This window comes from Thunnus albacares, chromosome 10 (genome assembly GCF_914725855.1).
Source record: "Thunnus albacares chromosome 10, fThuAlb1.1, whole genome shotgun sequence".
In the NCBI taxonomy this organism is placed as follows: domain Eukaryota; kingdom Metazoa; phylum Chordata; class Actinopteri; order Scombriformes; family Scombridae; genus Thunnus; species Thunnus albacares.
In genome coordinates this window covers 19,178,346-19,198,125 of record NC_058115.1, presented here as the reverse complement: position 1 = coordinate 19,198,125, position 19,780 = coordinate 19,178,346, and the positions used below count along the sequence as shown (strand labels likewise).

Here is a 19,780-nt window from a genome sequence, read left to right as displayed (position 1 = left end):
TAGACTTACATTAATTTCCTGGAGACTTACCCTAACCCTAACCTTAACCTAACCTTAACCACTGACCCAAAAATCTGCTTTTTCCCAATTGAGGACATGACGTTGTCCAGTTAACAGTTAACTAAAATTGAAATTTGCCCCCAAAGGTAACCTATGGCAGACCACACACACACACACACACACACACACACACACACACACACACACAAAACTAACTTCACAAAAAAAACCCAAAAATTAGATTTAATAAATTCACAATTTATATACTTGCCATCTTTAGTAAAAAAAAAAAAATCAAAAAGGTATCAAAAGATAATTTGAATAATCAGACATGCAAAGTTGGATATCTTTCAACCAAAGGAACATAAGGCTGAATATACTATATACACCACCAATTCAAATTGACCTAAATCTCAAAACATGATATAATTAACTTAATTGCACTTGTTTTCAAACACAGACTGAGTGTTTGAGATGTGATTACTGTTGTTGGATGGGTCCTAAAAGTAATACAACACATATAGGCAAATGAGCAAATACCTGAAGTACCAGTACATCCATACTGCTGAACATGACGCCACAGCATAGATGGCAGGATGCAATTCCTTTCAACCATTCATCCTGTATATGACTGTATATTTATAGACTGTTTGACAAACATCAAACCCCACTAACATTAAAACAACAAAATTACACCAAAGCAATTATTAGAGCAATTATTTTGTGTAAGTTCACTTACACAAGCACTTGTGTCCAATGATGAATTTTTGCATTATCCTGCAACCAAGATTATTATTTTTTATGATTAGGTTTTTGGTATAAAAATAGACATGACATTATAACACCATACAAAAACTTATGTTTGCATCCCATTATATGATTACTTGTTCAGTCCTGCTTGTTGTCAGTTTTATTTCACTTTCATTCTCAGCTTCAGAGTTCTCCTCCTCTTTATCTGATTTGGTGGTGCCATTGCTCATTAATATTTGTTTCTGTGGGTGTTTGTGAGTTTTCACTTTAAATATGTCCCATCGCTCAGGAATCAGTCCTTTGTTGAAGAGCAGTGAGCCCAGGTAGGAGAACAGCAAAGTGGCAAAGATGGTGGACAGCATGCAGATAGTCATAACAGGTGCGCGCTGGACATACACGCCATCCTTCAAAGTGCACCCTGGGAAGTGGAGGACGACTGGCAACCCTATGGATGGCTCACCGCTCAGCACTCTCAACGACACGCCAACTAGCAGTCCTACGATGGAGCCGTAGCCATTGGAGATGTTAAAGAAGAGGACGCAGACAAGCTGAGGGAACATAATGGTGTAGGTGATGCCTGAGCCCAGGATCCAGAAAACCAGGATGCTGTTGTGTAGAAAGGTTAGCGATGTGCCAGCCAAGCCCACCAACACTACGGTGATGCGGATCACCCAAAGGAGCTCCCGTTCTGATGCCTACAGGGGAAAAAAAAGCCTTTAATCTCACATCCGACCCTAGAAAAACTGTCCCTTTAGACAAAGAAAGAAATGACCAGACTCTTACCTTGGTCCTCAGGATGTTCTTATAAATGTTGGATGAGAAAATGGAGGCTGCTGACAATAGAGCTGAGTCCGTTGACGACATCACGGCGGCAGCTACAGCTCCGATACCAATAACTGAGATGTAGTTTGGCGTGAGGTGCTGCAAAGCGATGGGCAGGACCTGACCGGCCTCTCCGCGCTCGTATGGGGATGGGGAGCCATACGAGGTCATGTTCCAGTCTGACAACAAAACATAAAATTTCCACATAAACAAGAATAGTTTCACATTTTTTCTATTCTATTCTATTCTATTCTATTCTATTGCTGTACTTGTTGATGCTGCAACTGCTCCAATCAACACAGAAGGGATTCCAAGTATGAAGATGATGGGAGCTGCAATGAAGCACGTGATCCTGGCTGTGGCGGACGAGGAGGCTGACAAGGTCCTCTGGTGGAAGTCCTGATAGCCAAGGTTACCTAAAGTCTAATAAAAACCACATCTGATCAGTATTTACTTGCCATCACTCTGTACATCAAGGACCACAATAAAAAGTTTCCTGCCACAACATGTTACGGCAATATTGTTGTTGTAGCATGTAGCTTCATTTCAAGTGAATTAAGGAATGGATTCATAATCACTAGCAGGGGGGAACAATTGTCAACCATCTTTTTCAATATTTGAAAGTTAAGAGTTAAAGAACCAGTGTGTAAGATTTAGTGGCATCTAGCAGTGAGGTTGTAGATAGCAACCAACTGAATACCCCTCTCCTCTATTTCTCCTTTCAAACGTCTAGGAGAGGCACAGTGGCCGCGATATTCGTGAAAAATGCGTTAGGCCCCCCTAGAGCTACTGTTTGTTTTGTCCATTCTGGGCTACTGTAGAAACATGGTTTTGCAACATGGTGGCTTTGTGGAAAGGGACCACTCTCTATGTAGATATAAAGGGCTCATTCTAAGGTAACAAAAACACAATTATTCTTATTTTCATGGGATTATACACTATTAATAACATACTTCTGAGTATTATATTCCATTTCTGCCAATATTTCTGCTGATAGATCCCCCTAAATCTTACAAACTGGTCCTTTAAAGAATTTTTTCAGGCCTTTATTTGAAAAACTCCTCATGGTGAAGAACATGTCACCTAGTGCAACCGTGTGGCTCATTGATGCGTTTTTAATGGTTTTTGGACAACAACAGACAGCACAGAGGAATAAGATATATCAGGCTTTGGATACACGCACAATACTTATAAGGCGGATGAGTTCATTGTTGGTTTAGCTATGCACATGAGATTTGTTGACTAGACGAAAAATATAGAAAATCGACAGCCTTATCCTTTAAGAAATTTCTGGATATAGCCTTTACCAATAACAAGAAATTATCAATCCACCCCCATGCTCTCTCTTTATCAACTGAACCAATCCAGGGGGCCTGGTAGGTAAAGTTGAAAGCAGTCTCGGTGATGTCAGCTGAATGAGGGTTCGTCACGATGAAGGGGACACACAGCCACTGCAAAAAAGACAATAAACCTACATAAACATTTTAAAAATGCAAATGCACTTGATTAAGTGTGTTGGAGTGATAGTTTTAGAGTATTCACTGTGGTATGGTAGTGTGATGAACAGAGAGAGAAAGAGGTTTGTCAGGATACCACGGCGGCATCAGAAGGTTTTCAGTAGACATAATAAATTATAAGACATGTGCATTGAGGGGTTGCAGGGTTCCTTTAACTTTGTGCAGTTAATGTCAACCTCAAAACAGGCTTAAAGAATTTGTTGTTAAAAGAGGAACCCACCATACTGAAGAATATAAGAGATAGCTGTATGATGTCTGTATAGGCTACAGAGTAGAGGCCTCCCAGCAGTGTGTAGATGATGGCTACTGTGGCAGAGATCCAAATGCAAAGAGTATAGGACAAATCCAGGATCACACTCAATGTTGCACCTATAAAAGTAAAACATTCACACACACATACAGATTCCTTTACATGGACGCACAACATTTTCACGCAATCAGTTTAGCATGATGAGATTGAAATAAGTCTAAAAATGTGATGAGCTGAACTGCCCTAGTCTCAACTCATGGTTATGTAGTTGATAGGTGAAACAGGTTTATTGCCACGTAGGTTTGCATATACAAGGAATTTGCCTTAGTTAATAAATGTTTTCTTGATGTTCATAATCTCCTCTGTAGTGTAAGAATTGCGGGTATTGAAGCAAAACACTGAAATAACAAACAAGCAGCCATCTATGCTAAACCCAATAATATGATGCTTGTTTTTTTCCTGGACATTATTTAAAAAGGGAGGGTCATAATAATACGATATCAGGTGTGTTGGCTTGTTGGTATCAAGTTACAGGTGGGTTTCATCATGTGTTTCAAATCTAAAGAATTAACTGAAAATGTATGTTTGTTACAGTACAATAAGTAAATAATGGTAGGAAATACAAATTGCATTACTGCAAAATGTGACTTTAGAGAAAACTGACATCAGTGTCACTTACCTAAGCCAATAAGAGTTCCTGTCACCCAGATTATGTCAGATATCAGCAGTGCCACAGACAGAACTCCGCTTATTAAATTCCCGTACTTGATCTGGAACGGGTCCATCATTGTCACATATTTTCTGTCTCTCATAGTCTTGGCGAAGAAAAGTCCACCTTGATAATTGAATCATACAAAGGGAGACAGATTTGGGCCCCTTTGTGTTACGATATTGGATGTCATTATTTCTTCCAGTTGTGATAACATACTGAGAGACAGTTCAAAATAGCTTGGAGGGAAGTTCAGTTGCCACATTGGTATGCAGGCTGGAAGATAAAGTAAGTTTCGGCTCAGCCACAATGTCTATTTATCCTCCCAACACATAAATGAGCCTTGATATGATAGATATGATCGAGAAAGAGAGAAAAAGAAGGAGAAAGAGACAGAGAAAAGAGATCATTAAAACAAAACTAAACAGAAGTCGAAACTTATTTAAATACAAATAAACCTCTCAGCAATGCTCAGGTAGTGGCCTCATACAGGTTCCATGTCCTGCTGATGTTACTGTACTGTACTGCAGTTATTCAGCTTTTCTGCCAAATCATATAGTTTCATATGGTTAAAGCAGAATTTCTGTTTGTCAAGTTTGTCTTGAGGTTAAAGAAAGTGTGACTTCAGAGTCCATCTTATCATCTCATTTCTCCACTTTTACAAAGAAAAATCCTGATAATTATGATGTTATCAAAGACGTTAGTATGGGCCTTCTACTTTCTATGCATTAAGTGAATTTTTTCATGAGGTGGATGAGGCAATGCAGCTACATTTGAGAACATTTGCCAACAACTCTGTGTATCAAATGGGAACAATTTATACAGCAGTGTAAAAATGTAGTTCATAAAATGGGAAATCGTGCTTGCATCTGTGGAATGCAAGACACCTTTCAAGTTCTGATTAGATTTGTTTACGTTTCACATCAGGGGTTAGTTTTTGTGTATAAACAAATGGAATTAAGTCAAATCAAGTCAGGTCTATTTATATAGCCCCAAAACATATGACAGTGTCTACCAATTTTAGATGAGGGAAAACTCATATGTGTTATATGTAGCCATTATTACGATGCCTGAAAACTGTCTTACCAATGATGAAAGACAGGGCGGCCGTTACTGGCATGACAGCCCAGGTCAGTCCCATAGTGGGAGTGTACACTGCCTCTGTCAGACCAACGATGAAGCCTCCTCCTACAAATGTAGCTGTAGGAAACATGCACATAAACACATATATATATGCACACACACACACACACACACACACACACACACACTCGTACAGTAAATACAGTGTATATACATACATACAGTTCCCTACATTTATGATTTTCAGCACCACAGAGACCATCAATGACCATGTTGTAACCTTTTCTTTAGGCTAAACTGACCTGTGAGAAATCCATAATTACATAAATTAGTAGTATACAGAATTCTGTCCCATTTAACTATTCAGTGTAATTATAGTCACATTGTGCAACAAGGGTGTAACATTTACTACATCAAAGCATAACTTTTACCTTACTTGACTAATTAAAAGTCAGTCCATGTTCAATCCAAGCATCACAGTTGAATTTAAGGGTGTCTGATGTGTCTCATTACGATAATAGCGTTAATTTTTCCTGAGCATTAATAGTTGCCTGAAATTATTACTTTAATGTGTTTCAGTGTTTTTCCTTCCCTCCCACACTCACCTGTCATGGTGAAGACTCCCACCGCCAAGCTGATCCCTCTGTTTCCCAGCAGAGTAATCTCGGTCTGGTCTGCCTGGCTGCTCTTATGCACCTGCTTGGACTTCATGGAGGCCCAGATGCCGGTGCCCAGCACCATCAAGTAGAAGAGCACCATCACCACCAGTCCTGGGACGTTTAGGCTCATTGTGCACGGACTCAGTGACTGACTGGTGAATACTGGCTCTCACTCTCACATTGATGGCGTTTTGAAACAAGCAGAACTGGTTTCCAGTCACTTTATCAAGACTGTGTTGTTCAACATCAGTAAACCCTGAGGGGGAAGAAACACCAGGAGTCAATCTAAATAGAACATTTTTACAGAGAAAAAAATTGTTCTACTAATTTTCATTGTATATTGTAGCCTTTCAGAAATTTGTCAATTCACTTGCAGATTGATTATGTTGTTATAAAGTGCTTATATAAATAATATGACAATTATAATTTTACATTCATTCATTCATTATGCTTTCATTGTGATGCAACACTGTGTTACAGCAAGACCAAATGCAGACATGCGTGGAGCACCAGAAGTCACTATTTCAAAATTACTATTTCAATTTACAGTTGGGTTATTTTCATTAGGGCGCTTCTCGTGTGGTGACCAGTGGCCTGCAGGAGCATACAAGATTTTATTGTTTTTTATGTCGTTTTCTGCAACTTTTTAACGTCGTCTTTTTATGACATTGTGAGAGCGACTCTATGTTTACCTCTTTGGGTACACAACCGCATGAAAGACTTTGACCTGGGTAGTTTTGTTTAAGACCACAGACAATAAATGTTTGTAATCACTGTTTGGATGGGAAAATAGCCAACACCACGGAACAAGCCTACCGATACTAAACCAGGACTTTATTCTCAATTTGCATTATGGCGGCAGACTGGAATATCATCATACTATCAGCACAGTAAACACTAAACAACCAAACTAAGAAGAAGAGAGGAAAGAAAGCCGGTCTGAGACAGCAGCTGAAAAACACCACTAGACAGAAACTCGTGCCTTCGGTTGTCCTTGGAAAGGTACGCTCATTGTGCAATAAATTGAATGAACTACGGGAGTGCGGATAAGCAGAGAGGTGCTTATACATGAATCACCAACCATGACCTGTTTTACTGGCTCCTTCATACCAACCGGTATCTAAAAGAGAGAAACATGTCACTAAAACATTTTAAGTATCGTCAGAGAATAACATCGAGGCCCATATAGGATGCTCTAAACGCACTGCATGGGACGCCCTCGTTGATGTTATATCATCACATATTAACCTCTGTGTGGACACAGATACCCTGCAAGAAAATTACAATCTTCTCTAACAATAAACAGTGGGTAACAAAGGATTTAAAAAGCATCCTAAATAAAAAGAAGAGGATATTATTTTGTGGGACACTTGAAGAAGATAAAGAGGTTAATAAAGAGATCAAGCGAGCGGTTAGACATGCAAGACTGTGCTCTAAGAATAAAAGTTTGCGTATAGGCCTGAAAGAGATGTTGATGATGCAAAGTTATTTATTTTGAATATGAAAATTTAGAACAATCACATATGCAGGATTACTTTTTGTTGTCTGTTTTTGTCAGCCTTTAATACAATGCAACCTCACATATTAGTAAAAAAGCTTGAATCTTATTCCCGTTTAGATCATCAGCTCATCAGATGGATTATCAGTCTTCTTACAAATAGAACTGAGACAGTAGTTATAAATGGTTACAGATCTGAAAAAATTTACACTTCCACTAGCTCACCGCAGGCTTGCGTCCCTTCTCTCCTTCTGTATCTGTTCACATGTCTAACGGCTTCTGGAATAAAACTAAACTTCCTTTGTTTTGTTTTACATGCAGGCAAACTAAAACTCACTCCTGATGACATTAAGTTAAAGTAGTCATAGAGGATGTGTGTGGGGTCGTTTATAATATTATATGCTTTTTTGATGACTTGTTCAGTATAAAGCTGTACTATTGTGTTTTTCAAATAATTTTAAAGCAGTAGGTTAAAGGACGGGTTCACAGTTTTTCAAGTCTGTCAACTGTTAAAACAACAGTCACATGCTCAAATTAACATGTAATAGGTTTTTCTTGCCATAATCATTCCTCCTGCTCATACTGACCATAAGAGGATCCCTTCATAATGCACTTTTAATGTAAGCGATGGGGGCCAAAATCCACAAGCCGCTTTCTGTGAAAAAATCTAAAAATAAAAAAAAATTAAATTTGATCTGAAGCTAACATGAGGCTTCAAATTAGTCAAATCAAGTAGATATTTCAATATTACAATCTTTTTAGTACTAATACTGCCATATTTGTATCTTTCAGATTGTTTTTATGTGTGTAAATGAATCATATATGTGTACTCGTTTACTATTATACTTTATTTGGTTATTAAAGCAGAGTCAGGAAATGTATTCAGCCAAAGTAAAATCCTTTTCTGTGACCTTCACTGTCTGGGAATCAGCTTGGAGAGAAGAAAGAGGGGATGATTGCAGATGTTTATGATACAGAGAGTAGAGAATTAGAGAGATTAAATGTGAATTTAAGAATAAGCGGAAGAAGATACGGCTTTGGACTGCAGAAAATTGTGTGATGTCATAACCTCTCTCTTCAACCCTCACTGGTGCTGCGGGTCCACAGACCAAGAAAGTTGCAGTAAGTAGCACCAGTACATGCAAGCATCACTGCAGCCTCACATTTGATTTAAAAAAGGCAGCTGATAAAGTTCAGGAATAAAACATCCTTAAGTATTATTCACTGAGATTTTTAAGCTGTGATTTGAGCAAATTACAGCTGAGGATGATGGGAATGACATTAGTTCTGCAAACATTTGGTTATAAACCAAAGTATCGGACAAATTAAATATTTGACCTAATGATTGTGCTAGATGAAAAGTCAGGGGATCACCAACGTCAAGAGGATTCATCCTCTGTGGACCATGGATGTCTGCACAAAATTTCATGGCAATCCATCCAGCAGTTGTTGAGATATTTCAGTCTGGACCTAAGTGGTTGACTGACTGACTGACTGGCAGACAGACAGACAGACAGACAGACAGACATTGCCATTCCCAGAGCTATGTCACAAGCATGGCTAATAAAAACAACTAATCTGGTTCATCAGGACTCTGTGGTTGTGTTTTTTTCAGATTCAATTTCCAGTAGCCTGGCAACATAAGCAAATAACCCCACAACTGTCACAACATGACAACAATTTAAATGTTGTCCAGTCATATGTGTCATAGTCATATGTCACATTTTAACAACTGAGCCCTACCCAATACATTTCTGTGAGTTGAGCAAAGACAACACAGACAGAAATCTCTTGTGAAACAGTCAAAACTGTTCTAACCTTGGCAGATAATAGTGTGTTTCTGTAGGGCTCCATTGCTCAGAGTGAGAAAATATGTCTGCAAGGACTTAAATCAATATTAAAGCAATCACTGATAGTTCTAAAATGTGTTACCCCTAGCAAATAGTTTATTTGCTGAGCTTATTCTAACTCCCCGTAAGACAAAAATTACCATATTTCCCAAACATGCCAGAAGGGAAGCAAGGGAATTATTCTTTTTAGCAGCTAAATGCCAAACACTCCTACCAGAGGGTCTATTTTAATTACACACTGTAAGTTGAAAGAAAGTGTAGTTTAATTTTTGTTTTTTGGACAAGATCAATACATCAGTGGATCAATGTTTTATTTGCATTTATCACAAACAGGGCTGACTTCGAGATACATTCAGTTGCCACTTTATTAAACGGTAAATGTCTACATTTATATGTGTATATATAAGTGTTTTACAATCTGCCTCTCATTCTTTCACTCATTCACCAGTGGCAGCACGATGCGGACCTGACCATCGGGAGTAATTTGGGGTTTAGTGCCCAAGGACACTTCGACATGTCGACAGGAGGAGCTGCGGATCGAATGCCAACTTTGTGATTGGTGGACGACCTGTTTCACCTCCAAATTGATCCTCATTGTTAAAACTTAGATACATTTTGGCCAGTTTTTTCACATTCAGTGAAATACTTTACATTGCGACTGATCCAAATATGGTTTACCAAACATCCTCTATCATCTATCTACATCCCAATTTTCCTGTATTATCTCTCCTCGAGTGATCCACGTATTGATCATCGTTAAGGATATTACATTTCTCTTTATACTGCCTGAAGGAGTGAGGCGTAAGTGGTGAAGAGGCTACTCAATGAAGGCTTAATGTAGGAAACCCTAAAGCACTCTACACAGATATTAATGAGACCGACAAAGTGTTTGGATACTGCAGCTGCTTTTTAAGGACTTGCAGACATAAATCATACATTCAAAATAATAAAAATAAAATAACACTTTAGTTAAAAGTCCAGAAGTTTCATCAGCACACTGTATTTAAAGCATGAGTAAAAGTACTTATTTTGGGGCTTTAGGTACTGAAGCATGTTAACTATGATTTGGGTGATTTCATTTATTGTAAAAAATGCAATGTATTTTATGTGCTTATTGTAGATGTTTAAAATCTTAATCTTCAAAGTGGCTATACGCACTGAGGTAATAAAAATAGTAGAGTTTAAATATAAAGTAACAAAAAATTTAAATTCTCAAGTGAAGTGCAAGTACCTCAAAACATTTTACTTGAGTAAATATACTTAGTTAGTCCACCTCTGCTTATGGCATGTCCACTAAAGTTATCTAGTAACTGCTGCCGTGAAAGAGATGTTTGCTGTATCAGACTAATGTCAGCAAACAGTAGGAAGCTCAGTTACTGATCAGGACCGGAGGCTGAATTCAGCTGCAGCAGCTTCTTACTGGAATTTTCCGGTCCACCTTAAACGCCTGCAGAGGGCATTCAGTCATTTTTAAGGTGATCTATAAACTGAGAAATGTGACCAATAAGCTAAGGGAGATAATACAGTTAACATGAAATACTATTTAATTAACTTACAATCCTGAATTTTAATCATTTCTACTGTAGAAGTTTTTTGTTATTACCCTCTGAACAGAGTATTGTGGTCTTATATTATAAACCAATTGCTACTATTTCTGCTAATTTGCCATGTTTCTACCTGCTCAGTATTACAAGGTCTCAAGAAAGCAATACTCAACTGTGACAGGGGACATCACAGAGTGTTACAATCCTAAATTTGAATCACTTTAACTGTAGCATTTTTACTGTACTGTCCATTTTATGTGTTTTACCTCCTACCATTTACTTCTGCTCCTGCAGTACACACATTAAAAAGGGAAAAAGGGGAAAAAGGTTCATCTAATGATGTCATATATAATAATATATCAGTCAGAGGGATCAAACCACTACTTCTACTGCAATACTTTAACTACATTTTACTGCTGATACTTAAGAAAGTTTACTCAAGTAGGATTTTTCATGCAGGACTTTTACCTCTAATGGAGTATTTTTACATTGCTTTGTTGGTATTTTTACTTAAGTAAAGGATCTGAATACTTCTTCAAACACTGACATTTCTAGATCAGATGTCACAAACAGAAACAAAGCAAATAGTGAAACAATATAAAAAATAATAAATAAAAGAGAGACAGAAATAGATACAAAGAACACTACTCAAAGACAAATCTAAAAATGTGGGTCTTGAGCTGCTTTTTAAATGTCATCAGTTAGCGCAGATCTTAAGTCCAACAGGAGCCACGACTTCAAAGGCAAAGTTTTCTTTAGTTTTGAATCTGGAGCGATCAGAAGACCTTAGAGATCTACTGGTGTTGGCAGTTAAGTCTTGTGTAATCACACGAATCTTGAATTGAATCCTGAATTTTATGTAGAGCCAGTGTAAAGACATAAGGACTGGAGTTAAATGAGGACTCTCTGAAGACCTGGTCAAGGCCTGAGCAGCCACATTCTGGACTGCTTGTAAATGATCCAGGGATGTTTTGCTAAAACAAGTGAAAAAGGAATTACAACAGTCTAGATGTGATGCAATAAAAGCCTGAATAATCATCTCCACGTCAGTCTCAGACACAATAAGCCTGAGCTGAGAATCAAACACTTCACATGCCAAGAATTCTGAGGGAGGATTTAACAGATGAAGAGGAGGAACCGAGGCTTTCCTGCACCTTACAGGTTTCAAGGACTGCCTTTTTTCGACTGCATAATATTGCAAAAATCAGGCACACAACAAGATGCAGAAAAACTACACGCATTTGTTACCTCTCGGCTGGATTATTGCAATTCCTTATTATCAAGCTGCCCTGACAAGTCTCTAAAGACTCTCCAGCTGGTCCAGAATGCAGCTGCATGTGCTCTGACAAAAACTAGAAAAATAGAGCATATTTCTCCCATTTTAGCTTCTCTGCACTGGCTTCCTGTAAAATCCAGAGCAGAATTTAAATCCTTCTCCTCATCTACAAAGCTTTTAATGGTCAGACACCATCATATCTTACAGAGCTCATAGTACCCTTTTACCCCACTACAACACTGTTCTCCCAGTATGCAGGTTTACTTGTGGTTCCTACAGTCTCCAAAACTAGAATGGGAGACAGAGCCTTCAGCTATCAGGCTCCTCTCCTGTGGAACCATCTTCCAGATTCGGTCTGTGAGGCAGACACCCTCTGTATGTTTAAGAAAAGGCTTAAAACCTTTTGATAAAGCTTATAGTTCGGGCCGGCCTTGGATCTCTGTGTTATCAGCATTAAGCTGTGGAAAATCACCAGCCACACAAGTTAAATTTGCATTTAGACAGTCCTGTAAAGTAGATATTTGTCATATTTTCATGGTTACTATATTCATAATAAATAAATGCTACATCATAGATGAGTAAAATTCAGGACTGTAGTAGTCTGTGATGTGAGACTTTGTAATATGGAGGAGGTAGAAAAGCAAATAACAACCATTCACATGTCACTGTACCATGTTCAGAGGTTAATAACAAAAATGCTACAATAAAAATAATAAAAATTCAGGATTGTAATAGTGATGATCCTTGTCACAGAGTACTGGGTTCTTGAGACCTTGTAGTACTAAGGAACCAATTAGCAGAAACAGACTGATTTAATCTCACTGTACTATATTCATCATATTATAAAATGCTGCAGTGAAAATGATTAAAATTTATTGTTGTAAAATAATTAAAGAGCATTAAATTCTAAGGTAAAAGGTCAAAGTTGCTGCCTGCTTATTTGTGACATTTTTCAGTTCATGGGTCACCTTGACATTGACTCGACAGAGACCTCTACAGGCGTTATGCCGCTTTTAAGGTGGACCGGATAATAACATGAAGACGCTGGTGAGTAAGAAACCACGCTTAGCGTCCAAACTGACGATACATGTAGATATAAACAGTCTGTTAGCTGTGACAGGTTTTAACAGAAGAGAAAACTGGATGAATTTCACCCTCTGATAATTTGACTCACTGCGTTTGTCTGCTGAGCGTCTGGTCTGATCCCGCTGTTTGTTTGTCAGAAGTGTGAATTCAACCAGCGTCAGTTTGTCTTCCTGTCAGTCAGTCAAATCCCCCTCTGAGGGGAGGGGTGAGCTTATCAAAGAGCCAGGTGAACTGAGGGATATCACGCCGAGTCCCCATAAAACCATGGCTATGTTATAGTCATGATGTATGGGAGCCCAGAAGGGACGCTATAAATAAACAAATAGCCTAAATGAATAAATAAGGATGATTAATTAAAAATGTATAAATAAATATAAATTTTTGTGCACAGTGCAGTAAATAAATGATAACATGTTTTTCTGTATTTTTTCATTTATTTATGTATTTATGTATGTACACTTTTTACTTTTTTATTTATTTATTTATTTTTTTTTATTTTAACCACGCCCCCTGGAAATGTGGCAAGAAATAAATGTGGAAATAAAAACATTTGGAAATTAATAAATGTGGAAATAAATAAATATGTAATAAATGTTGCGATAAATGCGGTAATGAGTAAATATGGAAATAAATTAATTCAGAAATTAATTAATTCATTCATTAGAAATAATGTAGAAATAAATTAACATGATAACATATCAATACATAATTTAACATTTTTGGCAAAATTAAGATGTGTTTATTTTTAATTAATCATGGTCATTTATTTATATATTTATGTATTTACTTCGCATGTCACTTTTGGGCCCCTTTAATGGGGGAAGAAACTGTTCCCCCATTAATAAAATAGTAGTTAGAGCTTACAGTTACAGTTTGAGCTCCCGGCTCTTCAGCTTGAACCTATTCTGGCGTGTCAGTGAGTCTTGGTTATTTGATAGATATTTGTTTAAGACTTTCATTGTACCAGAGAGGAAAAAAAACCTTTGACTGTGTGGTTGGATACATATTTGTCATCAAAGGCATAAGCCACAGTCTTTACTTTACAAATATTTAACCCTTTGGCATTTTGACTGGTTAGAAGGGAGTATCATTCCTGTGTATTGAGAGAGGCACAGCTGCCCATCATCAACTTACTGTAAAGAAGACAAGAGCACCAACAAGTAGTTTACTACAGTATGTATTTGGTCAGTGTGTTTCAGGAAGTTCGCATATGTCAATAACCTCTATCCTCTGCCTGCTGTTTATGCAAATGCAGGCTCAAGTGTTAAAAAGTGAATTCTGAATAAAATGAACGGCGTTATCTCTCCTCTTGTCTAAAGTTTCATGTGACTTACGTTTTAAAAAAATTATGACAGTTTAATCCGGGGGTGGAGTGGCCCACCAGACCTGCAGATACACTATCACACACTCAGCCTGTCTGATAAACTGGGTGTTGTAGAAATGTAATGTGAACTGAAATGCTGAATCATTGTAAGGTCAAGATGTCTTAAACCTTAAGATGCATTGCTACCTCTGTCCCAGTTACAGCCGCCTGATTAACCAGTTGCAAAGATTAGAAAAGACCTTGTTATATTCTACCAGAATTAAAGTATTTTCTTTAAGACAACAGACACTAACCAGAGAGTTTTATTATGATTAATTAAATTATACATCTCAGAGATTCAATCAAATTGGCTCATTTGTAGAACAGTGCATATTCTACAAACAACAACAACAGTGTTATAACTTAATTGTTATTGTACTGTGTCAGATCAGATTGTCAACAACTACAACAACAAAGTACAGTCTCAAAAACTAAAACCATATAACTGAGTCAACAAACATTAAATATTAGTTACTGCGGTAGCTGCCATTTATTGCGGTTTCATTTCCATTGTATTAGGCTACAGGTATTTGTATTTTCTCTGTACTGATTTCAAGTATTAGTGTAAGATTATGATTCAAACTGAACAGTAGGCTATAAATATAAATAAATATACAGCATCATACATATTTTAGCAGCTTTATTGAATCCTTCTGTAGGCTGATGGAGTTCTGAGGTCTGAACTAATCATAGAGACATAATACTTTGAGCACTTTTCTTAGTAAACACCAGTGATGAAGAGTAGTTTCACTACATGTAATTAGACCAGTAGTTTAACTGCATTTTGCAGTAGCTTGCTAGTAGTTGAACTAAATTCAAATTAGCATAGTGCTTTAGTTGTTAATTACTTTTTTGACATGTTGAGGTGGAGTCAACTACTGGAACTACAACTTTGGCTTCAAGCTAATGACAACTGAGCTGATAGGCGGAAAATGGTCTAAAAGGTTCCAGTTCAACATAAACAAGTTTTACGTTTACATTTTTGCACTTTTTTTCCTGTTATTGTGTAAAGTGAGAAGCAGCCTTCACCAGTGGTTCTCAAACTTTTTCATGTCAAGGAAACTGACACAAATTAGACCACAGATTTTTTGCTTTTAGATGTTTTACTACAGAAAGTATATGAAACTCATGACCAAAATAGTCACACACTCTCTCATTGTGTTACTTATTTATGGATGGAATTATAATGAAAATAAATTATTCCCCTTTTTGCTCGGGACTCCCTGTCAAGCACCCCTGGGGGTCACCGGACCCCACTTTGAGAATCACTGTTCTTCATTTAGTTTGCACTTTCAACTGAGTGGTATTTTTTGCAATCATTTCTCTTCATTTTGTTTTAGCCTACATGTTATAATTTTGTATTGCATTTCAGATGTTATTACATTTTTATGAAGTAGTTTCAGCTACTTTTCCAAGTAACTTCAGTTAAACAAACTCTGTTTCTCTTAAGAGAAGCTTTGCTGTAGTTCAACTCTTTCCTCTGTGAAGTAATAAGTGACTTGTAACATTTCAGTGTAGCTTCCCCAACAAAGATAAGCATCTCAACTCCTTAGCACATTCTGATGAAACTAGAGCAGAAAACGATGCAAAAATAATGCTATAGTGCTGTTCAAACCCAGACTGACCCAAAGTGTCTTCTTTTTAAGTCAATGTGTTCCTTTATTGATATGTTTCATGCATAGACAGTGCACAGACACATCAGGGATGCCACAGACACAATAAATGGGGAAGAAACTAAATAGATTTAAAAAAAAAAAAAACAAGCAAACAAACAACAAAACAGCAAAAGTAGAAGCACAGAGTAGTTTGCATATACAAAGCATTTCCAAGAGATAAAAGTGATAGTTAAACGTGCCACATAGGAAATAAAAGGCTGCCAGACTACATCAAATGTGCTTGAAGTGTCTCTTGCCTACCTTGTGTGACCGGTGTTTCCACCGGGATCAGCGCTGCTCTGGTCCGTCTCTCCGGTTGTTGTCTGCGGAGTTATTTTTAGATTTGAATGTTTCTGTTTTCGATTTTGACCCCTTCTTCTCTCTGAGCTCTGTAGTTTGTTATTCAAATAAAGTGAGTCAGCAACAGTCTACTCTCGGCTGGGTCTTATAAATAACTGCACAGACACGGTGAAGGTGAGCTGTCCACTGGACGTGACGCAGGTGACAGACACGCACGCACGCACGCGCGCACACTGGGCCGATCACGCAGACAGACACTGCTGCCCGCACACAAAACAGTGGAGTAAATTGTCACGTTTTATTGCTGATCATATCAACCCTCACTTATATTACTTTGGAAAAAATGTATTGTTTGGATTCACTGAATGTGACAGGAATCCCTGCTCGCTGTTTTATTTCATTAATTAGCTTAAATACTGTTTTGACCAAACTTTATACTCACAAATCAAAATCCTTAAGCAAAAAGACACCTTTCAGAGCTGATAGTCCATATCACACACTTCCTCTATATCTGAATGTACTAATCAAAAAAGCTGTTGTAACCAGTGTTGGTAAAGCTACCAGATACCTGTTACACCACACAGGAAGAAGGTTTTGCTCAAGAGAAATAGTTTGGTTAATTAAAGTTATTTGGAAAAAAAGTAGCTCAAACTACTTCAAAAAATGAACAATACAAAATTATAACATGTAGGCTTACACAAAATGAAGAGGGTCCTTGAGAGGGTCTCCAGCATAAAGGGGAATAATTTATTTTCATTATAACTCCATTCATAGGTAACACAATGACAGTATGTATGATTATTTTGGTCATGGATTTCCTTGCTTCCTTGATTACATTTCCTTGAATAAAACAAGCAAAAAAATCTTATCAGATGAGGATCTGTGATCTAATTTGTGTCAGTTTAGGGGTCCTTGGCATGAAAAAGTTTGATAAACACCGGTGTATTCTATACTTCTCACTTACATAATAACAGAAAAAAAGTGCAAAAATGTAAACTTGTTAAACTGCATTTTTATGCAGATGTTAAGTTAAAACTTGTTTATCTTGAACTGGCACCTTTTAGACCATTTCCCACCTATCAGCTCAGTAAATAATGTAATTCCTTTATTTTCTATTAGCCTGCAGCCAAAATTGTAGTTCCAGTAGTTGACTCCATCTCAACATGTCAATAAAGTAATTTTGTTTTTAAGCATTTATATAACCATAATCTTTTATATATTTTTCTTTTTCTCCACAAAATAATGTCTAAATTAAAACAAGAAAAACCAAAGTTCACTGGGGAGAATTTATCCTCTGCCACCAAACTCATTTAAATTTTTCTAAGTTGTATTTTGTAAAGACAAGCTGCTCCACATGTGATGGGAGCAGTCTGGAGCGATGGGGAGACACAGCATCTCCTGCTGTGCTAAACAGACGCTCAGACGAAATACTTGTCAGGGGGCAGATGAGGTATTTCACTGCCACGTGAGCCAGAGCTGGCTGTGTCATCATCTTTGTTGACCAGAAGGTCGCCGCAGGATCCGAGGTCAAATAATCCGTGCTGGCCTCATCTATGTTGATGCTCAGATGAGGCAGACTTGGCATTTGGCTTTGTACGGTTATGCTTAGCCTCCCAAAAGAGACTTTTTTGCACACTGGTCTCATCTGAGGATGGATTGCAGGTGGCAGCTTCAGTTAGGCCGACCACAGAAACATCATCCATGGGGCTCAACTGGAATTCAGTATCCATCTCTGACACCACATCTGGCTTTCAAACTCTGATGGACTGAGTAGTGACTTGGGCAAGCTCTTAAACTGGTGATCCAGGAGGGTGGCCTTATAGTAATGACCCAAAGGATGATCAAAGACAGTCTGGAAGCATTGATCCAACTGAGACTGCAATGTGGTCAGAAGTTTAAGAGCCTCTGGTAGACCTCATACTGCCTCACAGCCTTGAGCCTTGAGAGACCTCCAAACAAGGGATCACAGAGGACAGAGAAGCTACATCGTGGCACACAGTACATGTTGCCTCCTCAAACGGTTGTAGTATTTTCACTACAGCCTGCACCAGCTCCACACCTCCCAGATCCAGTGCCCGTCTCTTCTCCTACACCACTGAAACATGTGGAATGAGGAATTCCACCTGGTAGACACATCCTGCACCAAAGTGTTCATGGAAAAGCCGAGCTCTCTGGATCTGATGAAGTTTGTTCTATGTACAAACCCCCCAGATGGCATACAGAAGTGGGCCACTTCAGCCAATGATGTGGCACTGCTGGCCTTCTTCTGGCCTGGACAAAATGGATGTGAGTCTGTAATGGCCCACATGTAAAATAGCAAATATCCCAAAGTAAATGTGGGCCTTTTTTGGTAAGAATGTGGTGCTCTCAGGTATGTGTGCTCTGGATGTGGACAAGTTCTGGTTTATCTGGTTTGTTCTTGGTTGACCTACGGCTTGCTTGTGGCTCAGATCTGGGAAACAGGAGCGGACCGCCCAAGTGCCATCATTCCATGCGGTATGTGGGCTGGATGAAAGTAAAAGTGTTATCTGTTACAAAATACTCAACAGAAAATTTCCCTCCAACATAATCTTGCCATTGTTTCACAAGGCCCCCGGAGGTGATGCAGAATGTTGGCTGCTGTGTGATCCACATTAATAACCTCTATGTTAAGAAGTGCTGGTGGATAACAGGGTAGGATGCTTGAAAAGTGATTGTGCAATGCAGATGTTGACAGATGTTTAACATCTTTGCCTCTGCTTAATTGACTTATGCACACATACAGATCATCTTAGTTGGATCTGCACTGACTGTGAAATGCTGCCAGACAGGACTTGTGTGACTTTTTTGGGCTGGGGGATCATTACATGTAGGCTCAGCATTTTGTTTTCCGAATCCATGGGGTTTGAGTAGGGGGACAGTAAATGAGTGGTCAAAAATAGACTGTTAACTATGGACCTAATTATAGATCTTACTGTCTGCAAAAAGGAGAGCAGCCCAACAGGCTATGCAAAATATCTCAATCCTTGTTAAGTGTAGACGTAATTCAAAACAATCACACTAAAGGTAGGCCGACACTGTCAACAATATAGGCTAAGTTCCAGGGCTAACAGGTGAGCACTAGCCTAATCTCCTCTCAGTCAAACAAGCTCTGGAATGTCTTCTAAGTTGAAATAATGGCACAGCAACTGTGCAAGAATAGCTATAAATAGTGGTCTATTTCTTCAGTGTGATATCTGCAGCTGTGTGACACACAGGCTGACTGAGCAGTGAGCGCTACACTGCCAGAGCTAACAGGCTAATCTCCTCCCAGGCAAACAATCCTCACCTCACGTGTTGGAGGTCCAACAAGAAAACAAAAGTCAAATAACATGACAATAAACTACCTCTGCAAACCAGCTATGGTATGAAAACAAATTATTTTAAAAATATTTGTACG

General features: G+C 38.3%; 1 protein-coding gene across 3 annotated transcripts; it reads right to left on the bottom strand.

Annotated features, from left to right (window-relative positions):
- Positions 1 to 227: 227 nt before the first annotated feature.
- On the bottom strand, positions 228 to 16,571 carry LOC122990000 (high-affinity choline transporter 1-like). 3 transcript variants are annotated; one of them, XM_044363081.1, is made up of 9 exons: positions 16,324 to 16,571; positions 5,737 to 6,046; positions 5,135 to 5,248; positions 4,019 to 4,174; positions 3,310 to 3,458; positions 2,880 to 3,023; positions 1,842 to 1,995; positions 1,534 to 1,751; positions 228 to 1,445 (listed from the first exon to the last, which is right to left on the bottom strand). In XM_044363081.1, the coding sequence occupies exons 2-9, from the start codon at positions 5,918 to 5,920 to the stop codon at positions 873 to 875; spliced, it is 1,692 nt and encodes a 563-aa protein (XP_044219016.1). In that variant the 5' UTR covers positions 5,921 to 6,046; positions 16,324 to 16,571; the 3' UTR covers positions 228 to 872. The 3 variants fall into 3 exon arrangements, with proteins under 3 accessions (XP_044219016.1, XP_044219015.1, XP_044219017.1); XM_044363080.1 differs by lacking the exon at positions 16,324 to 16,571 and adding an exon at positions 13,133 to 13,321; XM_044363082.1 differs by lacking the exons at positions 5,737 to 6,046; positions 16,324 to 16,571 and having other exon boundaries at positions 4,019 to 4,390; positions 5,135 to 5,222.
- Between the last annotated feature and the right edge of the window lie 3,209 nt (positions 16,572 to 19,780).

Coding starts and splice junctions, on each gene's coding strand:
- LOC122990000 (XM_044363081.1), bottom strand. CDS start 5,920: ATGAGCCTAAACGTCCCAGGACTGGTGGTGATGGTGCTCTTCTACTTG. Junction 5,249..5,736: donor GGGAGTCTTCACCATGACAG/GTGAGTGTGGGA, acceptor TGTTTCCTACAG/CTACATTTGTAGGAGGAGGC. Junction 4,175..5,134: donor CGCCCTGTCTTTCATCATTG/GTAAGACAGTTT, acceptor TCAATTATCAAG/GTGGACTTTTCTTCGCCAAG.